At 40.8% G+C, this 20,944-nt stretch overlaps 1 protein-coding gene and 1 pseudogene across 30 annotated transcripts in view; both read left to right on the top strand.

Moving 5' to 3' along the window:
* The window catches only part of EFCAB5 (EF-hand calcium binding domain 5), a 176,974-nt gene that overhangs the window by 152,194 nt on the left and 3,836 nt on the right, over positions 1-20,944 (top strand). For 10 of the 30 annotated variants that reach the window (XM_077851861.1, XM_077851867.1, XM_077851862.1 and 7 more), the window contains 3 exons: positions 8,213-8,466; positions 9,616-9,902; positions 10,289-10,385. The exons of 1 other annotated variant lie outside the window; for it this stretch is intronic. In XM_077851861.1, coding sequence (XP_077707987.1) covers positions 8,213-8,466; positions 9,616-9,902; positions 10,289-10,385 — 638 coding nt within the window. Of the gene's footprint in view, positions 1-3,466; positions 3,571-3,831; positions 4,096-8,212; positions 8,467-9,615; positions 9,903-10,288; positions 10,386-16,938; positions 17,095-19,725; positions 19,901-20,944 lie in introns of those variants that run through there. 19 more of the 30 variants (XR_013354113.1, XM_077851877.1, XM_077851864.1 and 16 more) reach the window with 18 other exon arrangements.
* LOC144285307 (mitogen-activated protein kinase 3 pseudogene) lies at positions 4,666-7,600 on the top strand (annotated as a pseudogene).

Below are 20,944 nucleotides of genomic sequence, written 5' to 3'. Positions count from 1 at the left end.
CCGTACACCATACACAAAAATAGATTCAAAATGGATGAAAGACCTAAATGTGAGACAGGAATCCATCAAAATCCTAGAGGAGAACACAGGCAGCAATCTCTGTGACCTCAGCTGCAGCAACTTCTTGCTAGACATGTCACACCTCTCCAAAGGCAAGGAAAACAAAGGCAAAAATGAACTATTGGGACTCTGTCAAGATAAAAAGCTTTTGCACAGCAAAGTAAACAGTTGACAAAACCAAAGTCAACTGACAGAATGGGAAAAGATATTTGCAAATGTCTTATCAGATAAAGGGCTAGTATCCAAAATCTATAAAGAAGTTATCAAACTCAACACCCAAAGAAAAAATAATTCAAACAAGAAATGAGCAGAAGACGAACAGACATTTCTCCAAAGAAGACATAAAAAAATAAATGGCCAAGAGACACATGAAAAAATGCTAAACACGGGATCCCTGGGTGGCACAGCAGTTTGGCGCCTGCCTTTGGCCCAGGGCGCGATCCTGGAGACCCGGGATCGAATCCCACGTCGGGCTCCCGATGCATGGAGCCTGCTTCTCCCTCTGCCTGTGTCTCTGCCTCTCTCTCTCTGTGTATGACTATCATAAAAAAAAAAAAAAAGAAAAAATGCTAAACACCACTTGACATCAGGGAGACACAAATCAAAACCACAATGAGATACAACCTCACACCTGTCAGAATGGCTAGAATTAACAACTCAGGAAACAACAGATATTGGTGAGGATGCAAAGCAAAGGGAACCCTCTTACACTTTGGTGGGAATGCAAACTGGTGCAACCACTCTGGAAAACAGTATGAAGCTTCCTCAAAAAGTTGAAAATAGTGCTCTATGACCCAGCAATTGCACTACTAGGTATTTACCCCAAAGATACAAATGTAGTGACCTGAAGGGGCACCTGCACCTCAATGTTTATAGCAGCAATGTCCACAATAGCCTGACTATGGAAAAGAGCCTAGATATCCATTGAGAGATGGAGTAACTGGATGATGGACATTAAGGAGGGTATGTAATGTAATGGTCACTGAGTATTATATAAGACTAATGAATCACTTAACTCTACCTCTGAAACTAATAATAGTTAATTGATAGTCAATTAACTAATATAATTAACTAACATAGTTATTAATTGAATTTAAACTTAAAAAATCTTACAATTTTATTTTCAATTATATCTCAATAAAGCTGAAATTAAAAAATAATAAAAACAAAAAAAAGGAGAAAAATGTGTAATGCATAAAGTGAGAATGACAGATGCTAGTATCCCCACTTTCCAAAAGTTCATGTTAGGTCACTTCTCTTTTACAAAAGACCCTCATTAGTACCTGTTTTTGCTAACCGAAAGAAATCTGATGAGCAGTTTTGCTTTTATTTTTAGAAAGGCAAAAAGTGAAAATGGTGTTCAGCATTTGTTTTGCAGTGAGTCTGTAGAGCAGCAAGAGCGGCCCTATTAAGCTCTCCTCACCCCACAACTGCAGTCAGCATCAAGCCACCACACCTTCAAACTGTATCTGTGAGCATCTGTGCTTGATCTCAATTTATATTGTGCATCCATTAGCAAGATGTGCTCTAAAAGCCTGAGAGTCCAGGAATGCTCAAAAATCTCAAAAAATGTGTAAGTTATTAGTTTTTCATTTTATGCTGTTTTAGCTTAAGAAAAGTTTCTTAGGTATGCTCTACTTTCAGATAGCGGAGCAAACCTGTATTGGAAAAGTAAGGGGGTGGGGAATAACAAGCCAGTAGCAGAACAAATAAAATGGGGGATAGTATCATTGCAGCTCTTTTTCTGAACAGTTTCCTGGAAATTTTTGACCAGAGTAATTATCTCATTACTGAATAATTACTGAGGCACTTGCTGAATTTATAGTTTCTTGGTCCAACTGAAATTAAATGAAAAGCTTATTATTAGGTATAGTATTTATGAGCCCCTTATTTTCTATATTATGCTTGTAGTCTTAACAGAAGTGGCCAGACTGACACAATTTTGGGGGAGAAGTGGAAACAGGAGAGGAATTGTTTAGTTTGGGCTAAAGATTTAAACCTAGAAACATAGTCACAGTGAGACTCTAAAAAATCATGTTAGTCTAATATATATAACACTAAATAAGCCATGGAAGAAAGAAATTAGTAAAAGCTGAATGCTCATTTGCCAACATCAGAGAATCTTTCTAGTTTGCTAAATACTCTGTGGAGAACACTTTTTGTCCAAAAAGTTTGAGGGAACACTTGAGGTCATGGCAAGAGGAAGCTCCATACTACACAGCAGTGTGCTTCTTCAGAGCACCATTCATCATACAGTCACTATTAATTCTATTATCAGTTTCCCTTTTAATCACAGAATTGTTTACAGGTGGAAATGAAAACCCCTTTTTATTTCTTCTAATTGAATTTGTCTTTTCTACAGTTTAGTATATCTTACAGGATATGTTAATCTTACTTTCTTATAAATAAACTAATCTCTACCAAAAAAGAAAGTTGGTGAGACTTATTCCAAGCTCATCTAATTGTATACATAAAATATGTGCAGTTTTTTGTTTATCAGTGATACTTCAATAAATCTGTTTTTAAAAGGCATTAAAATGGGGGGCTCAGTCAACTAAGCATCAACTCTTGATTTTGTTCAGGTCATGATCTCAGAGTGGGGAGATTGAGCCTTTTGATGACTCCACGCTTAGCATGGAGCATGCTTAAGATGCTCTCCTTCTCCCTCTGCCCCTCCCCATTTGTGTGCACTCTCTTGGTAAAAGAAAAGAAAAGAAAAGAAAAGAAAAGAAAAGAAAAGAAAAGAAAAGAAAAAAGAGAAAAGAAAAGCATTAAAATATTTTCACAACCCATAGGTTGATTATGACCTACAGTTTATAAATCTCTTAGAGCTGAGGAAGAGAAAGAAGCAGAAAGGAATATGAGTGATTCATAGGAGAACCTGAAGAGAGTGATGTCCCAAAAGCCAAGTGAAAAAAGTATGTCAAGAAGAGAGTTGTTCCCTGAGTCAAATGCTGATGTAGTGGAAGATAATGACTAGGGGTTAATCAGTGGATTTCACAATGAGAGAATCACTAGTGACCTTAACCATAATGGTTTTGATGAGATGGTGAAGACAAAGGTCTCATGGGAGAATATTTCTTATTGTTCTTATTTTCCTTGGACTTTTCTGTATTTTTCAAATGCTCTACATTGTACTTTTCACATAAAAAATAATATAAACACATGGTTTTATCAAAATTATTTAAAAAATAAGTTTCTGTGCTTAAAAGAATATTGTAATTTGAAATTTTTCTCTTGTGCACACCTTGTTCTTAATGGTATTAAATAAAATGTCTCAGATGCTTCAAGATAGAGATCATCTAAACTTTCCTAATTTTTTTCCTATTTTTCTGTTCCCAAAACCTTTACTGGGAAAATGAGGTCTAATTATTCCTCTCTATTGAAACTCCTTCATCTTTTCAAGGATTCAGACTATGTTTTACGCAATATGATGGTTACCAGACACCTGGGTCTAACAGAAATCCACAGGAACCCCCCTATAATTTTCAGGAAGACATGCATCTTCAGGTATGAGATACATCTTTATGCCTGTTTTGTTTGACTGCCAAAACACATTCCCCCTCCAAGTTAGCAGCCCTGAGAGACACAGCTTTTGCCTATTATTAGTATACACCTGAATCCTATTCCGATTGATTTTTAAAGAAAAATTCTTGTCTTTGTGGGACATGTTAACTCCTTCCCCCTTCAAGTCCTTTTTAAAACAGGTTTCATTGGTATTTTATATTAAAATTGCATGTTTTTAAGCACAATAAGTGTTTTATTTTCTAGGATTTCCTGGTAAACATGGAATTCAACAAAAAACCACCAGGACTGTGAAAAATACATACACTTACCCGAGCTCATCATCTTAATGTTAACAAGCCTGTGAATGTGTATTTTTCATTTAAAGACAGGCTGGGTGGCTCAGTCAGTTAAGTATCTGCCTTCAGCTCAGGTCATGATCCCAGATTCCTGGGATTGAGCCCCACATCAGGCTCCCTGTTTAGGAGACTTCCTGCTGCTCCCCCTGCTTGTGCTCTCTCTCCCTCTTTGTCAAATAAATAAAATCTTAAGAAAAAAAGGAAACCATTTGTTTAAAAAAAATTTTTTTAAGCAAATAAAGAAGACAGGCTGGGAACATCTGTGTGGCTCAGTGGTTGAGCATCTGCCTTTGGCTTGGGGAGTGGTCCTGTGGTCCCAGGATGGAGTCCCACATCAGGCTCCCTGCATGGAGCCTGCTTCTCCCTCTGCCTATGTCTCTGCCATTCTCTCTCTCTCTGTGTCTCTCATGAATAAATAAAACCTTGGAGGAGGAGGAGGTGGAGGAGAAGGAGGAGGAGGAGGAGGAAGAGGAGGAAGAGACAACAGTCTGGGCAAAGGTGGGGAGGAAGCAGAGAATATGGTCTTTAATTAAAGTATCCAGTTCTGGATTATTTTGAGTGCCTTTCCCTGTGGGATGCAAGGAACATTGCCCATCCGTAGACAGGTGCAAAACAGATCTTAACAATGGACACACATATTGCAAAAATTGAGTAGGCAGTAACCAATCTCAGTTCAGAGGGCTAATTTGACATTGAAGTACATGCGGTAATTAGTATATGTGCTGCCGAAGCGGAGCACCACATGCGGTAATTAAATTTTAGTGTGGCCTCATACCTAAATGTTCATTCAGGTTTAAGCTCTTTTCCACATACTTATTCCTTGTGCTGGTCAAGCGTTTTATCAGAGTCCTTGTGACACCCAGACTCATTACCTTTGACTCCTGTGTGTAACTTAGAACAGTTGCATTTTGAGGAACTTTGTTGACCAATCAGCTTTATTGTTATGCCTGGCAAGTTTAGCATGATGCATCATTACTATGGTAAAGACACAGATTGGTGGCTTAGCAGCAGGAAGGGGTGTGAACAGCAAAAAAAAAGAGGATATAATCTTACCTGGCATTATAGGATTGATGTTATGAGCCATAAATGTACTTTTTGAGGCTATGCAAACACCAACATTTTTACAAATATCTCAGAAGAATGACATCTCAATATCAATGTAGACTAGGAAGGGGGTTAAAGAGGTTAAAAGAAAAAGAGAGAGAGATGTGTCTGTGTGTCACTAGAGACAGAAGCATCTATACATTTCAATGAGAATCTCAGGCCCCTTGAGGAAGTACTGCCGCTGCTACCCAGATCCCTAATATATTTTTTTGCCAGCTGCTGCAGGTACAGCTGCTAATGACTCACACCATAACTTGCTCTGGAGGAGTGCCCTTGAGTGATGGGAGCCCCTTACTAGGTGTGTCTCACAGTTATGTAAACACACACTCAAAGCATCTTAGAGCCAATGACTGCTTCAAGGTGGGGCAAATTCTTTGGCACAATTTGCCTTCCAGAGCTCCCTTGGAATAGGACTGAGGTTAGCCTTCGCATTCTTTTTTTTTTTTTTTTTTAAGATTTTATTTTATTTGGAGGCGGGGAGGCGGGAGGGGAGGAGTGGAGACAGCGGCGGCGGCTCAGGGGGGCGGGGGCAGGGAGCCCCGGGAAACTGATGGGGTCGCGGGGGATCTTGGGTGAGGGGGAGGTGGTGAAAGGGCAGCCGTTCAACGTGGGTCCGCGCTACACCCAGCTGCACTACATCGGCTAGGGCGCTTACGGCATGGTCAGCCCAGCTTACGACCACGTGAGCAAGGTTCGCGTGGCCATCAAGAAAATCAGCCCCTTTGAGCATCAGACCTGTTGCCAGCGTACACTGAGGGAGATCCAGATCTTGCTGTGCTTCTGCCATGAGAACGTCATTGGCATTCGGGACATTCTGCGGGCGCCCACCCTGGACGCCATGAAGATGTCTACATCGTGCAAGACCTGATGGAGACAGACCTATACAAGCTGCGCAAAAGCCAGCAGCTGAGCAACGACCATGTTTGCTACTTCCTCTACCAGATCCTGCGAGGCCTCAAGTATATCCACTCAGCCAATGTGCTCCACCAGGATTTAAAGCCCTCTAACCTGCTCATCAACACCACCTGTGACCTTAAGATCTGCGATTTTGGCCTGGCCGGGATTGCCGATCCTGAGCATGACCACACTGGCTTCCTGACAGAATATGTGGCCACACGCTGGTACCGGGCTCCAGAAATCATGCTTAACTCTAAGGGCTATACCAAGTCCATCGACATCTGGTCTGTGGGCTGCATTCTAGCTGAGATGCTCTCCAATGGGCCCATCTTCCCTGGCAAGCACTACCTGGACCAGCTCAACCACATTCTAGGTATCCTAGGCTCCCCATCCTAGGAGGACTTGAACTGTATCATCAATATGAAGGCCCGAAACTACCTACAGTCTCTGCCCTCCCAGACCAAGGTGGCATGGGCCAAGCTTTTTCCCAAGTCAGACTCCAAAGCCCTTGACCTGCTAGACCGGATGTTGACCTTTAACCCCAACAAACGGATCACAGTGGAAGAAGCACTGGCTCATCCCTACTTGGAGCAGTACTACTACGACCCAACAGATGAGCCAGTGGCTGAGGAGCCTTTCACCTTCAAAATGGAGCTGGTGATCTACCCAAGGAGCGTCTGAAGGAGCTCATCTTCCAGGAGACAGCCCTCTTCCAGCCTGGGGCACTGGAGGCCCCCTAGTCTGGACAGACACCTCTCTTCCTTGGGGCCTGGCTCTGCCTCCTGCCTGCCCCTCCCCTGCCAGACTGTTAGGAAATGGGCACTGTGCCCCACCCAGACCCCAGATGGCCCAGGTCCAGGCAGAGGGTGCACCTGGCCACCTTCCACGGCTTTGCTCTGGCCTCCTGCTCCAGGCAGGCCAAGGCTCCCTCTGCCCCGCCTCCCCTCCCAGGACCTGAGGGGCTTAGGTGGCCCCAAAGTAAATCGCCCTCTGCTGCTTGCCTTCGTCTACCCCAGCTATCCCAGTCTCTGGTAGTTCTGGAATGGAAGGGCTCTGGCTGCCCGAGACCGACTGAAGGGTGGTGGGGGTATGGGGGACACTGACCCATTAAAACCTCACCCCTTTTTCCCTGAAGGAATATTCCTGAGGCTCCAGGGCTAGTCCCCCTGAGGGGCAGGGCCCAGGCCTAAACCCCCTCCCCCAAAGCTGCCACATCTAACACCCCCTACTGCCTCTATATGTGGGTGAACAGAAGTGGAGCTGGGGGCACGAGGACAGCCTGGTGCTCCTGCCCACCCCTGTGCCTATATCTAATATATAAATATAGAGATGTGTATATTAAAAAAAGATTTTATTTTATTTTATTTTATTTTATTTATTTTATTTTATTTATTTATTTATTTTTTAATTTATTGAGAGAGAGTGTGCTCACGAATCGGTGGAGGAGCAGGGAGAATCTCAAGCAGACCCCCCCGCCCAGCACTGAACCCGACGTGGGGCTCAGTCTCAAGACCCTGAGATCATGACCTAAGCCAAAATCAAGAGTTGGATACTTAGGAAACTGAGCCACCCAGGTGCCCCTAGCCTTCACATACTTATTACATTTTTATTTTATTTTAATCAATTAACATATAGTGTATTATTAGTTTCAGAGGTAGAATTCAGTGATTCATCAGTCTTATCATGCCCTCCTTAATGTCCATCACCCAGTTACCCAATCCCCTCCTCTCCAAGGACCCAAGACCAAGGCAGACGCTTAACCAACTGAGCCACCCACGTGCCCCTAGTCTTCACATTCTTAATTAGCTTCTCCTTCCCTTTTCTACTTTCCTCAGACCTTTATAGGTTTTCCCAGAAAGCACTCCCTCAATAAATCCTTTGCATAAACATTCCTGTCTCAGGCTCTGCTTCTAGGGAGCCTGACCTACCTAACATACTCCCTGTTCCTTCTGGCATTCAACAGATACGTACTGGACAATATGTAAACAAACAAACAAAAAACCCCAAATACCTTCAGAAAAGCATAAGTCTAGCAAAGACAATAAAGCAGAGCAGCATGCTGGAGAGTGACCTTAGATGGCTTGATCAGAGAAGGCTTCTCTACCAGATGAGTGAACTGAGGGAGAGAGCTCTGTGCAATCACAGAGAGGAGCAGTGCAGGCAGATGGAATAAGGGCTGGTGCGGCTGCAGCACTGTTGGCACAAAAGAGTGATTCAGGACATTTGGGTGGAATTTTATGAGCAGGCTGATGTTTTATGTCCTCATGCTTATTTGGTTTTGGTTTCAGAGACTTCCTCTTTAAATGTACAGACAGTTCCGAAGTTGTCTTGGCCTCTGTCTGTGGAGAAAACCACATACTAATTCCACTCCGTGAGAGAACAGGAAAAGCTTTGGGAGTTCTTGATTTTAACATTGGCAAGAGTAAAATGTTATTGTATCGAGAATTTAAAGACCTACAGAAAATGATGAAAGTGGTCCAAGCTGCCTGCTACGAAATACTGGGCGAATTATCTGGAGAAATAAAGAAAAACTATATCCTAGGTATCGTGAGTGAGGCAACAATCTCAATTCATGGGTTTAATAAATACCAAAGGAATCACAGAAGGGTGCATTTTCTAAATGGAATGACAATATACAGCTCTTTCTAAGTCAAAGAAATTCCCTCATGCAGTCTTGGGCTAATGAGTATGGTCTATAAATTAGAGCGAAGGGCACGAATCTCACCTCCTTGGCTGGAATCATGGTGTAGAACTGGAAGGGGGCTCATAAAAGCAATGTAGAACTGGCATTTATCAAATGCCCCATTGTATATCGAGTGCTTTAAATATGTAATTTCAATTAGTCCTTACCATAATAACTCAGGCGAATGGTGATAACTCATTTTATAGGTACAGAAAGTAAAGTTCAGAAAAACAAAACAACTTGCACCAAACCACACAGTTAACAAGTGGTGAAGCCTGGATTTGCACCCCAGTTTGGGTGTTCTTTCCACTGTATTACACAGCACTAATTCAATGGAACATTTTGTTTTACAGATAAAGAAGCGAAAGCCCATGAAAGTAATGATCCAATAGCAAGCTAATGGCAGAGCCAAGACTAGACCCTCATGCCTGGGATTCCACACCCACGAGGCTACTCTTAGCACAAAACCAGTTTGGGCATAAGAGAGGGAAGAAGGAAGCATGGAAACCTTTAGCTACCTAGGATGGAGTAAATAGAGTAATGTGTGGGATTAATCTGAGAGGTTTCTTGCCATTAGGTAAGGTGGGTTAAGAAGAAAAAAGAACAAAATTCATGTCTTATAAGCATCCACTATGTACTTATCCACTAAGCACTTTTACATATATCACCTCATTTAATTCCCGCAGATCATCAGGGAAGTAGGGATCAGCTCCATGCTCACAGAGAGGAAAAGGGGGTTCAGAAAGACAAAAGGGAGAGAGTAGGTATTCAAACTAAGGTCCAACCTCAAAACCTGAGTTTTTACCTTTCCTTAAAGCCTCTTCCTGTGAGCTTCAGGTATAATTTCATTTCCATGTTTTGATTTCATGACTAGAGAAACTAAGATTGTTTAAAACCATAGGATATGGCCTTTTTCCTGGAAAAAAAGAAGTGTACTGTATATGCTCAGAATGCTCTGAAAAACTAATATATGTACTGAATGTGGGGAATGTCACCCTATTGTTTCAGAGATTGAAAATGTAGGAGAAGTCCAGCGGGCAGGAGTACTCTTTTTCCGAATCATGCTACAAGAGCTGCAAGAAAGCCTCCGATTGCTTACCTCCATAGACTTTGTATCACTGTTGATCTATGATTATCATATTCCAGCAGAGTCCGTATCTCTACCAGACAGCAAGACCCAGGAGTTGGAAGCCAACATAAAGCTAGTACAGGACATCCTGATAGGGGTTATTTTGTTCATCCATCCAGAGTTGGAATTATCAAGTGAGTTTGGAAATTGGGAGAAGTGTAAACTGGTAAGTTTTTAAAAGTACTCTCTTTACTGAAGAATAACACACACAGGTTTCGGTCTACCAATAATAATTGTACAAATCCTAAATGTACAAATGCAAGGATTTTCATACAATGAACATTTTTAACCAGCATCTAGATCAAGAAACATTAGCAGCATCCCCAAAACCTTCCTTTGTATCCTCTCCCATACACCCCGCATCACACATTCGTACACACACCCACACACACCCCAGAGTGACCAGATCAGAATCATTCCTGACTTCTAACACCATAGATTGGTTTTGCCTGTTTTAAAATGTACATAAATGGAATTATGTAAACTGGTGAATTGGGTACTCTACTTCCACTTGCTGGTGCTCCCCCATCACTTTTGTTCTTTTGTTCACAGTATGTTAGCAGATATTTAGTCGAGAATATTTGTGACTTTGATCCAACTGCTAAGCATGTGGAAGTTAATTTACAGCTCATTGGTGAATATATCAGAGGTAAATTTACACTTAATTGTGGTCTAAATCTAACAGCAATAAAACATGGTTGCAATTCAGATATACAGATTTTTTTTTACAATAAAGTAAGTGGCTTATAAAATCAATTTTTAGGAGAAACAGTTCTGATAGTAGTCTTAAAAGGAGGGATATTTGTTTATGATCGACTGTATTCCCCGAAGTGACTATTCATGCCACACATTTGAGAATTCTGAGTCACATCCATCTCCCACTTATTTAACTACATTACATTATTTACTAAAAGAAACAAAAGTAGGGGCACCTGCGTGGCTCAGTCCATTAAGTGTCTGCCTTCAGCTCAGGGCCCTGGAATGGAGCCCCGTATCAGGCTCCTTGCTCAGTGGGGAGTCTGCCTTTCCCTCTCCCTCTGCCTGCCACTCCCCTGCTTGTGCTCTCTCTCTCTCTCCAAGTGTCAAATAAATAAATAAAAATCTTAAAAAAAAAAAAAAAGTGAATAGGGGTTGTAGTGAAGATGGGAAACAAGTACATTAAGGAAAAAAGGCTTACCTTTTAGGTTTCAATGAAGAACCAAAGGAAAAACAGATCTTGAGTCTTTATAGACTACTAACAGACTTTTTGGAAAAGTAGAATCAGCAGGAATCAAGAATAGGGAAGCTCCCAGGTTGGAGAAGGTGATGAGCTCTTCGGCCACAGAGAACTACCACATGTAACAGTAAATATCCAGAGTGAAATAGGTGAAGAGATTAAGAATACACTTATGATGAGCACTGGGTAATGTATAGAATTGTGGAATCACTGTACTGTGCACCTGAAACTAATATAACACCATCTGTTAGCTATACTGGAATTAACATTTTTTTAAAAGAGTAAATATACACATAGAAGCATACATTCTTCCAGTTGTGTATGTTATCTCACCAAAGACTTCAGGCTGTTTGTGTGAATGGGCCAAAAAGGAATAAATTTAAATTTTATTTCTTTTTTGATTACTTATGAAAAACTAATCATCAGTTGAGATGATGGCTCTGTAGAAATTGTTCACTAAACCTGTCCCTTTCCTCACCTTCTCCCTCTGCTACTGTTCGTGGAGACTCTGCGCCAAGTCAGAAGGGTTTCTTGACTTCTGTGATACATATATGAGGCCTAGAAGCTCAGATCCAGAGAGACTCCAAGGAGAATAGGAGGGGAAAGGCAACCAGAGGAAGACACTCACTCCTCAGGGGTGTCTGTGGTAGTGGAAGCTTATAGCACAGTGGAAGGATGTAGCCGTGAGCCAGGGCAGATGGATAAGGGAGAAAGATGTTTTAGCCTAGGAAGGCAAGACAGTCTCAGAAGTTTGGGAGTGCTAGAGAGAGGAGAGAACATGAAATCCAAAGAAAAGTTAACATGAGTTCATGTGGACCATTAGTGTGATATGAACAAGATTAGAATTTCTATTTGGAATGGCTTCTACTGTAGCCTTGTGACTCTGGGCTGATTTCATGGAAGCCTCTGAATTCACAGATGTCACAGGTATCACTTCTTCTAAGGTGTTATTCAAGGGAAATAGTAATAACAGCAACAACAAAATTAATACTCTGTGACTATCTTGTTCCATACTTGTTCACTCTCCATTCGCTAATGACTTAAAACCCAGAAGAAATATTCTCTATATTGGTTACCCTTTTTTCCTTTAAAGTAGATTCACTCCCTACCATGAGCTCCAGCACACCCTCCCACTCCACGTGGGAAACTCTCCCTGAGCCCCTGCTCCACTTTGGTCACCCCCAACCTGCCAGCTCCTTGGCCAAGAGCCAGACCCTGCTTCCAGGGACACTCATGTCCTCTCAGACTGCTGTTTTCCTTCTTGGGCAAGGACGCAGGCACTCACCACTGAACAATCTAGTCCTTCTGTCAGACGGAAGCTGAGGATGGGGAGCAAGCCCATCCACTCTCCATCTTGCAATGGTGTTCAGGATTTGGCTCTTGCCGTAAATAAACTCATCCTCAGATAAAGACTTATTCTGTGACATCATCCCAGTGCTTTAAGGGAATCTCCTCAGGTTCCACCTCTAACTTCCCTATCAGAACTACCCCCCCACCCCCACCCCATAGTCTTGTATAGCTCCTTTGCTTGAGGAAACATGCCAATTTCCGCCTCCTTTGCCTGACCCCACTTTAAATTGTATAACCAATTCGTGAGCTGCCTTGATCGCCAGTGCTCCCACTTTATCTTTTCCAACAGTGTCCTCAGGTGGCAGGAATTTTAATTGCAGTTGGATTCAGCCAGAGCTCCAGAGCTCCTAGCCTCCCCTACAACCATTGCCAGAGCTCTAGTATTATAGTCTCTGCTACAATCAAGAAAGTCCATAGGCCACCCAGATACCAACCTTCTCTCCTTCATTTGCAATTGTATTTGGAGATTCTAAGCTCCCCAGTTGGGGAAAGGAAGGGGAACTTTTGGGGGCACCTTTCTGTTTGTGCTGAAAAAAGAGGAGACTTCTGGCAGGGCAATTTGTTGCTTGAAATTTATCTGAGCCTCCTAGCGGTGTCAGTTAGGGCCCTACTCAATAACCCTACCCAGCATGAAATACCACCAACAATGTTTGTCCCTTCTGCCCATGTTGGGGAGGGACTGTTAACAGCTCCTAACCCATCAAGCCTTTCAAACTAATGATTTTGCCAAGAAGATAAAATCAGGGCTGGTGGTGCACCCATACTTTCTTAGGACTTCTGTTGCCAACTTTTTCACCCTATTCCATCCTAGTTTTAGAAAGGCATATATATTTTTTAATGTTTAGAAAAGGTATATTTTTTATTATTTTTGTCCTAGATTTATTGAGGCATTATAACATATAACATTGTATTAGTCTAAGGTGTACAACATAATGATTTGATTGTGTATATATTGAGAAATTGTCACAATAGGTTTAGTTAACATCCATCACCTCACATAGTTATAAGATTTAAAAAAAATAAAAATAAAAAAAATAAAAATAATAAAATAAAAAAAATATTTTTTTTCTTGTGATGAGAACTTTTATGATCTACTCTCTTAGCAACTTTTTTTTTATTGGAGTTCAATTTGCCAACATATAGCATATCACCCAGTGCTCATCCCGTCAAGTACCCCCCTCAGTGCCCGTCACCCAGTCACCCCAACCTCCACTACCCCTTGTTCGTTTCCCAGAGTTAGGAGTCCAAAGTGGAGTGGGGTGCCCACCTCCACTATCCCTTGTTCGTTTCCCAGAGTTAGGAGTCTCTCATGTTCTGTCATCCTTGCAACTTTCAAATATATGGCATAGGATTGTTAACTATAATCCCAAGGCTGTACATTACATTTCCAGAATTTATTTATCTTATAACTGGAAGGTACTTTATGACCACCTTCACTCATTCCCCCACCTCCTAATCCCTGTCTCTGGTAATCACTAATCTCTGTTTCTGTGAGTTCAGTTCTTTCAGATTCCACACACAAGTGAGATCATATAGCACTTGCCTTTCCCTGACTTATTTCGCTTAGCATAATGACTTTGAAGGTCCATCCATTTTGTTACAAATGACAGGATTTCTTTCTTTTTATGGCTGAATAATATTTCATTGTATATATGTACACCACATTTTCTTCATTCATCCATCGATGGACACTTTGGTTGTTTACATGTCTTGGCTATTGTAAATAATGCTGCAACAAACATGGAGGTTCAGATATCCCTTTGAGATAGTGATTTCATGTCCTTTGGATATATACCCAAAAGTTGGATTTGCTGGATCATATAGTGGTTCTATTTTTAAAATTTTGAGGAACCTCCCTATTGTTTTTAAAGTGGCTCTACCAATTTACATTCCAACAGTGTACAAGGGTTCTATTTTCTCCACACCTGCATCAATACTTGTTACTTCTTTTCTTTTTGATAATAGCTATTCTAACAGGTGTGATGTGATATCTCATTGTAGTTTTGATTTGCATTTCTAGAAAGGGGTATTTTATAATATTCTGGTAGAAGTCCAGGCAGCAGAATCCCGCCTTTAGATTGGGGCATCTCTGAAGGATCATTGGGTAGCTTTGTTCAGTGGGCTTGGCTTCTAAGGCTGTGCCACTGCACATGAATGTTGCTGACACACTTTCCTGTCAAGAACCCAGTGACTCTGGTGACCACTGGACCAGGACCCAGACAGCTGTGCATACAGTAGTACATTAAAAGCCTCTGTCACTTTGCCTGAAGCACTCCCAGTAGTTGGCCTCCTACCTGAAGACCTATGACCTAACCACCTTCTCAAGGATCTATTCTCCCCACTCCACTTTGGACATCTGCTGCCAATCTTGTCTGCTCTTTCTGTAGGGTATCCCATACCTGTCCTATGTCTGCCTTCCAGGGGGTTTGGACAGATGGTGTCTACCAGGAAATGTTCTTGGACCTGGAAGCAAGAAGAACACTGCCTTTCATTTCAAGTGTGACCATAATCACTTTGCTATATAGAATCTGTACTTCTGCCAAGTGGCCATACTTCCTCCCCATGCCTAAATCCAAGGGTCTCTTAAGTCCACAGGCACTGGTCTCTGCAAGAGTTCCCCAGACCCTTCACTTCCCCTGCAAGAGCCCTAGAGTTCCTCCTATGCCAAAGCAGCCTGAGCCTCAGTGCTGTTACCATCTATCTATCTTATCTATAAAGAAATTTTCTTATCTATAAAGAAATTTTCCAGCTTCCTCAAAAAAACACCATGATGATCCTCCAAAGATGGCAATGGAGGGAGATACCCCACCATCAGAGGAAAGGATTGCTGGACTCCTAGCCCTGATTAACTCTGTTTTCAAGATTCACCTTCCCCAGGTGATCTTGACCTAAGTGCTATTGCCACCACCATGGTGGCTCTAGCAAGTGCTATTCTCTAACTCCCTCCATTACAAGAATGGGACAGGACTCTCTCCTTCATTCCCCACTGCACAGCTGAATATGAGACAGGAATCTTTCACAAGATTCTCCCACTTTCCAGAAATAATCAATATGAATACAGTGCTGAATTGAATCTGCAGCTGTGAGGATGTGCCTGATTCTTTTAAACAAGTCAAAGTGAAATGGATTACGAGATACCAAGAACATTGTTTTGCCCTACTAATTAGGACACTCTGTATATTATCATTAGTTTGGATTTACATTCTCTACCACCTTCTTAGACCTAGTTTCTTGGATGGTGATTACTTCTGGAATTTTTTGTTTTCCTACCTGTTGGACAAAAGCTGCAATCACAGTTAGATGTGGGTTTAGCAGGGAGCCTGGAGTGTGCCATTTATGAAGTGCTCACAGATTTCAGGTTCTAGAGGAGGAGACATCCATTCAGTTTCAGAAGATTCCTTTTGTCCTGGAAAAAACTCTTAAAGGCACCTATTAGTGAAGATACTGAACAAGTACTCATTCACACACTGTTTGGGAAACTATTTTAGGGTTCAGTAAAGACTTGGGGCCTGGATGCTTGACCCATTTCCCCTGCACGCAGACCCCTTCCATCTCCAGTCCAAGTCCTCCAGGGGGAAAGAAGAAAAAAAAATCAAATAATCAATTCTCTTTCTGCTCCTATCACCTCTTTTGATTTTAAACTTTTATTTTCCAACAATAGTTTTTGAATTTAGAGAAACAACATGGTTTAGTTGTCTGGGTACCATCACTGATGCTTTAATATCTGATAAATCTGCTAAAGATCAGTTTAATGACAACATTTTTCTATTTAAGGCAAACATAATTTTCAAGAGTTCCTTGACACATTTTTTTAAACTTTGGTAGATGTTAAGTAATCTTTTATTGCAAAGGATTATAAAAATTTTATTTTTATTAAAGTATTTTAAAAGGTCAAAAAGAACTAAAAGCCTTCTAACAAGAGTCAACTCTTTTAACAAAAGTTCCCCTCACCAGAGGTAATTCCTTTTGACTCTTTTGACTGTTTCTTCTTTTTTTTTTTTAAGATTTTAATTTATTTATTCATGAGAGATAGAGGCAGAGACATAGATAGGCAGATGGAGAAGCAGGCTCCTCGAGGGGAGCCCAATGCAGGGCTTGATCCCAGGACCCCAGGATCACGACCTGAGCAGAAGGCAGACACGCTCAACCACTGAGCCACCCAGGTGCCCCTTGACTGTTTCTTCTGACATTCACACATTTCTGTGTTTCTAATATACAATATTGCTATCTTTTCATTCATCAATTTTAAACCTTTTCAGTTGATTTCCTCTTATTATAGATGAAAGTTTAGCCCTGTTGTACCACCATTCTCTTATCCTATCCTCCCAATGTAATTACATTACCATTTGGGGTTAAATAAAAATGCAGTGTTTACATGATTTTACAGCTGAACACTGTAACATATTTAATTGCTCCTTTTTCATTTTTTGTTTTTCCTGAAGTAAATAATTAGCTCTTTTTTTTTTAATTGCTAAGTTTTCTTTGTATTTCCTGATAATTCCCACTCCATCCATTTGTCTTTTCATATAACTTCCCAAAAGGAAAATTTGGGGGAAAGTTTTAACTTTTTTAGTTCCTTTTTTTTTTTTTTTTTTCTTGATGACATCTCTTCTAGAGATCTTAATTCTCTTTCTAGGGCTGCCTGGGTGGCGCAGCGGTTGAGCTCTTCCTTTGGCCCACGGCGCGATCCTGGAGACCCGGGATCCAGTCCCACATGGGGCTTCCTGCATGGAGTCTGCTTCTCCCTCTGCCTATGTCTCTGCCTCTCTCTCTCTCTGTGTATGTGACTATCATAAATAAATAACAATTAAAAAAAAATTCTCTATCTAGGGTCTTCCCCGCACCCCAGATCTGCTACTCAGTTGCCTTCCTGAAATGCATTCTGCTGCTATCATAGGAAGTTACTTTGCCTTATTCTGAGGTAGCACATCTCCAGCAGTATTCTGAGAAAAAGTGGGCGAATGGTAAATTTCTTGAGACCTTTCATGTCCGAAAATGTTTTTATTCAGCCCTCACATTTGATCTGTTGTTTGCCAGGAAACAATCTTGAAGACAATGCCTCATTGTCTTTTTTGAGAAATTGATATAATTCACATACCACAAATTTCACCAATTTATAGTGTATCATTCAGTAGCTATTAGTATATCTACAAGGCTTTGCAATCATCACCACTATCTAATTTTAGAATATTTTCATGACTCCAAAAAGAAACTCTGCACTTATTAGCAGTTACTGTCCCTTGCTTCTCTCTACCACAGCCCCTGGCAACCACTAATCTACTTTCTATCTCTAAGATTTGCCTATTCTAGCTAGACATTGCATATAAATGGAGTCATACAATAGGTGGCCTTTTGTATCTGGATTCTTTCACTTAGCGTAATGTTTCAAGGTTCATCTTTGGTCTATGTATCAATATTTCATTCATGTTTTATGACTGAACAGTATTCTATTATATGGGTATACCAAATTTTATTTATCCATTTATCAGTTGACAGACATATGGGTTGTTCCTACTTTCTGGATATTGTATGTAACGCTGCTATGAAGTTTTTTTTTTACAAGTTTTGTGGGAGCATATGCGTTCAGTTCCCTTGGGTGTCTAACAGGGGGTGGAATTGCTGAGTCATAGGGAAACTATGTTTAACTTCTTAAGGAGGTAGCTCCATTGTCTGAAAAAGCTTGGAAACTACCAAGATTGCTGTTGAGAAGTCTAAAGCCTTTCTGAAACCTGATTCTGTGCATTGTGACCTTTTCTTTTTTGTTTGTAGTTTTGTTTCTTTCCAGAAGCTGGAGAATCACCCCCCTTTCCTCCAAGACTGAAATTTCATAATGCTGCTATGCCTTGATATAGGGCTGTTTTCATCTACTGATCTGAGCATTCACTGGGCCTTTTTTCTCTTGTGAAACTCGGGTCCTTAAGTTCTGTGTGTTGTCTTCCATGGCATCACTGTTGCTACTGCATAAAGGTACCCTGCTGAGGAGGTGGGTGGAGACTGAAATCTAACCAGGATTCTATTCACTAAACTGTGCGCCTTAGCTTAAGGCTATGTCTACTTACAGGAGGGGCATCCTTTTCTTTCTGCCTCTTTTTCTGCTTACTGAGCTGCACTCACAGAGTGTATTCATCCATGGTAGGTGTCTTTTTCTCATTTACACAAAGGTAACCTAGAGGGTGGTGACACCGCCCTCCCTCTTTGAAACTCCCATTATTCAGACATTGGATCTCCTAGATTAAGTCTCTCAAATCCCTATATTTTCTCTCCTATTTTCCATCTTTTTATTTCACTTTCTGAGACCTTCTGTCAACCTGATCTCCTAATCCTATCGAATCCTTGTTTCTGCATGTTTTAATGTCTAAGAGCTTTGGTTCTCTAAATCTTTGCTTTGTACAACATCTTGTTCATGTTTCATGAATGCAACATCTTATCTCTCAGAGTATTAACAATAATTATTTTTTGAAGGTTTATTTTCTCTGTTGTTTCTCCTTTCTTTCTGTTTTACTGTTTTGGTCTCTGTATCTCATCTCTACATCACACCAATGGACAAGTTCCTTCTCCAACACTAGCTGTTTCTCAAAGAGGGTAACATAGAAAGTCTTTGGACTAGGGACTTCAGACACAGTCGAGAACGGAGAGTACCAGAGTGAAAACAGGGACAACCTGAGTCTGTTTACTGAATATAGAGACCTCTATATTCTAAGTTTTCCCACCAAGCTCTAGGCAAAAAGGAGAAAACAAAAGGAGCAAACAACTGATACCTATATCTTTGGGGTATAAGAAAAATATTATAGGACTTTTATTTGTAATTATTTTATCCCATCATTGCCTACTTTCTATTTTTTGTTTTTAAATATTTTAAAATGAATAATTTATGGGGTGCTTGTGTGGCTCAATAGGTTGAGCATCTGCCTTTGGCTCAGGTCATGATTTCAGGGTTCTGGGATCAAGCCCCATGTCAGGCTTTCTGCTCAGAGGGGGTCTGCTTCTCCCACTCCCTCTGCCTGCCACTCCCCCTGCTTGTGCTCTCTCTCTCTCTAATAAATAAATAAAATCTTTAAAGAAACTAAAAATTAAATGAATAATTCATAAATATACATATATTGGGGCCCATGCTTAACATTGTTACTGAGGAAAGCACATAATCAAAACAGAGTTCAGAGGCCACTGCATTAAACTATGAATTTTTGTACAGTAAATCACATTGATTTCAATTCTCGCATTTGATTTATAGCTATATCATGAAAACAAGCCAATACAATGTAATATCTTACAGAAATTTTGCTTATTTGGTCCTGGGGTCCTGGGATCACGTCCCACATCAGGGTCTCTGCTCAGCAGGGAATCTGCTTCTCTCTCTCTCAAATAAATAAATAAATATATATATATATATATATATATGTCTTTTTATTTTTATTTTTTTAAGATTCTATGCATCTATTCATGAGAGACACACACACAGGGAGAGAGGCAGACACAGGCAGAGGGATAAGCAGGCCCCACGCAAGGAGCCGGATGCGGGACTCAATCCCGGGACTCCAGGATCGAGCCCTGGGCTGAAGGCAGGCACTAAACCGCTGAGCCACCCAGGGATCCCCTAAGTAAGTGTTTTTTAAAAAATTTTTTGCTTACAACAAAAATGAGACTAATATACCTACAAGAAGTCAATGTTCCACCCGGAACAAAATTCCATTCAATTTTGGATAATTCAAGAAAATGTAAAAAAAAAAAAAATGTGTTTTTCCTCCTACTTACCACTGGTTCTTTCCTGATAAGCAGGAAGCAACACCCTACAGTACATTTCAGACTACATTAAATTAACAATGACATATTAAGTGCCTGACTGCCATAGCAAATATGAGTTTTCTGACCCACATGAAAACTGAAATATGCACACACACATGCTCTTTTAAGTATACAATGTTGCATGGACATTGAGCTCATTGCATGTAACGGTAATATGAAGAGGTGGCATAGGATGTATAGAACAATAGAAATAAAGGAACTAAAACTAAGAACTAATGATAAAGAGAGGAACATTCAAGACATACTGCTGATCTTGGATTATTAGTTGAAAGGAGCAGTCACACTTTAACTTTGGAATTTGATGCTTAAGTATTTCATTATTTTTGCTTTGCCCATCTTTCTAAAGATTTAACTAATCTAGTGTTAAAGCAGAGATCCATAAAGGGAATTTGAATTAGAAATATCCTAAAACAGGGCAGCCCCGGTGGCGCAGCGGTTTAGCGCTACCTGCAGCCCGGGGTGTGATCCTGGAGACCCAGGATCGAGTCCCACCTTGGGCTCCCAGCGTGGAGCCTGCTTCTTCCTCTGCCTGTGTCTCTGCCTCTCTCTCTCTGTGTGTCTCTATGAATAAATAAATAAAATCTTAAAAAAAAAGAAATATCCTAAAACATCCCAATGTTTTCAGCGAAATCAACTTCTTATGTAAGTTTGATTAAATAGAACCTACAAAAATACCGTAAAATGTTTCTGAGTCAATAGGTTCATAAAGAGATTTGAAGATTGACCCAGCTACCCCGCTCAGATGCCTTCAAATAATTTACTATAACCTTTATCAAGGCAAAGCAAAAAAACACAATTTCTTATAGTTAGAAAAGAGACAAAAGTAGTATATCTGCTTC

Source organism: Canis aureus, chromosome 16 (assembly GCF_053574225.1).
Source record: "Canis aureus isolate CA01 chromosome 16, VMU_Caureus_v.1.0, whole genome shotgun sequence".
NCBI lineage: Eukaryota > Metazoa > Chordata > Mammalia > Carnivora > Canidae > Canis > Canis aureus.
Note: the sequence above shows the minus strand (reverse complement) of the source record. Positions and strands in the feature narration are given on the sequence as shown.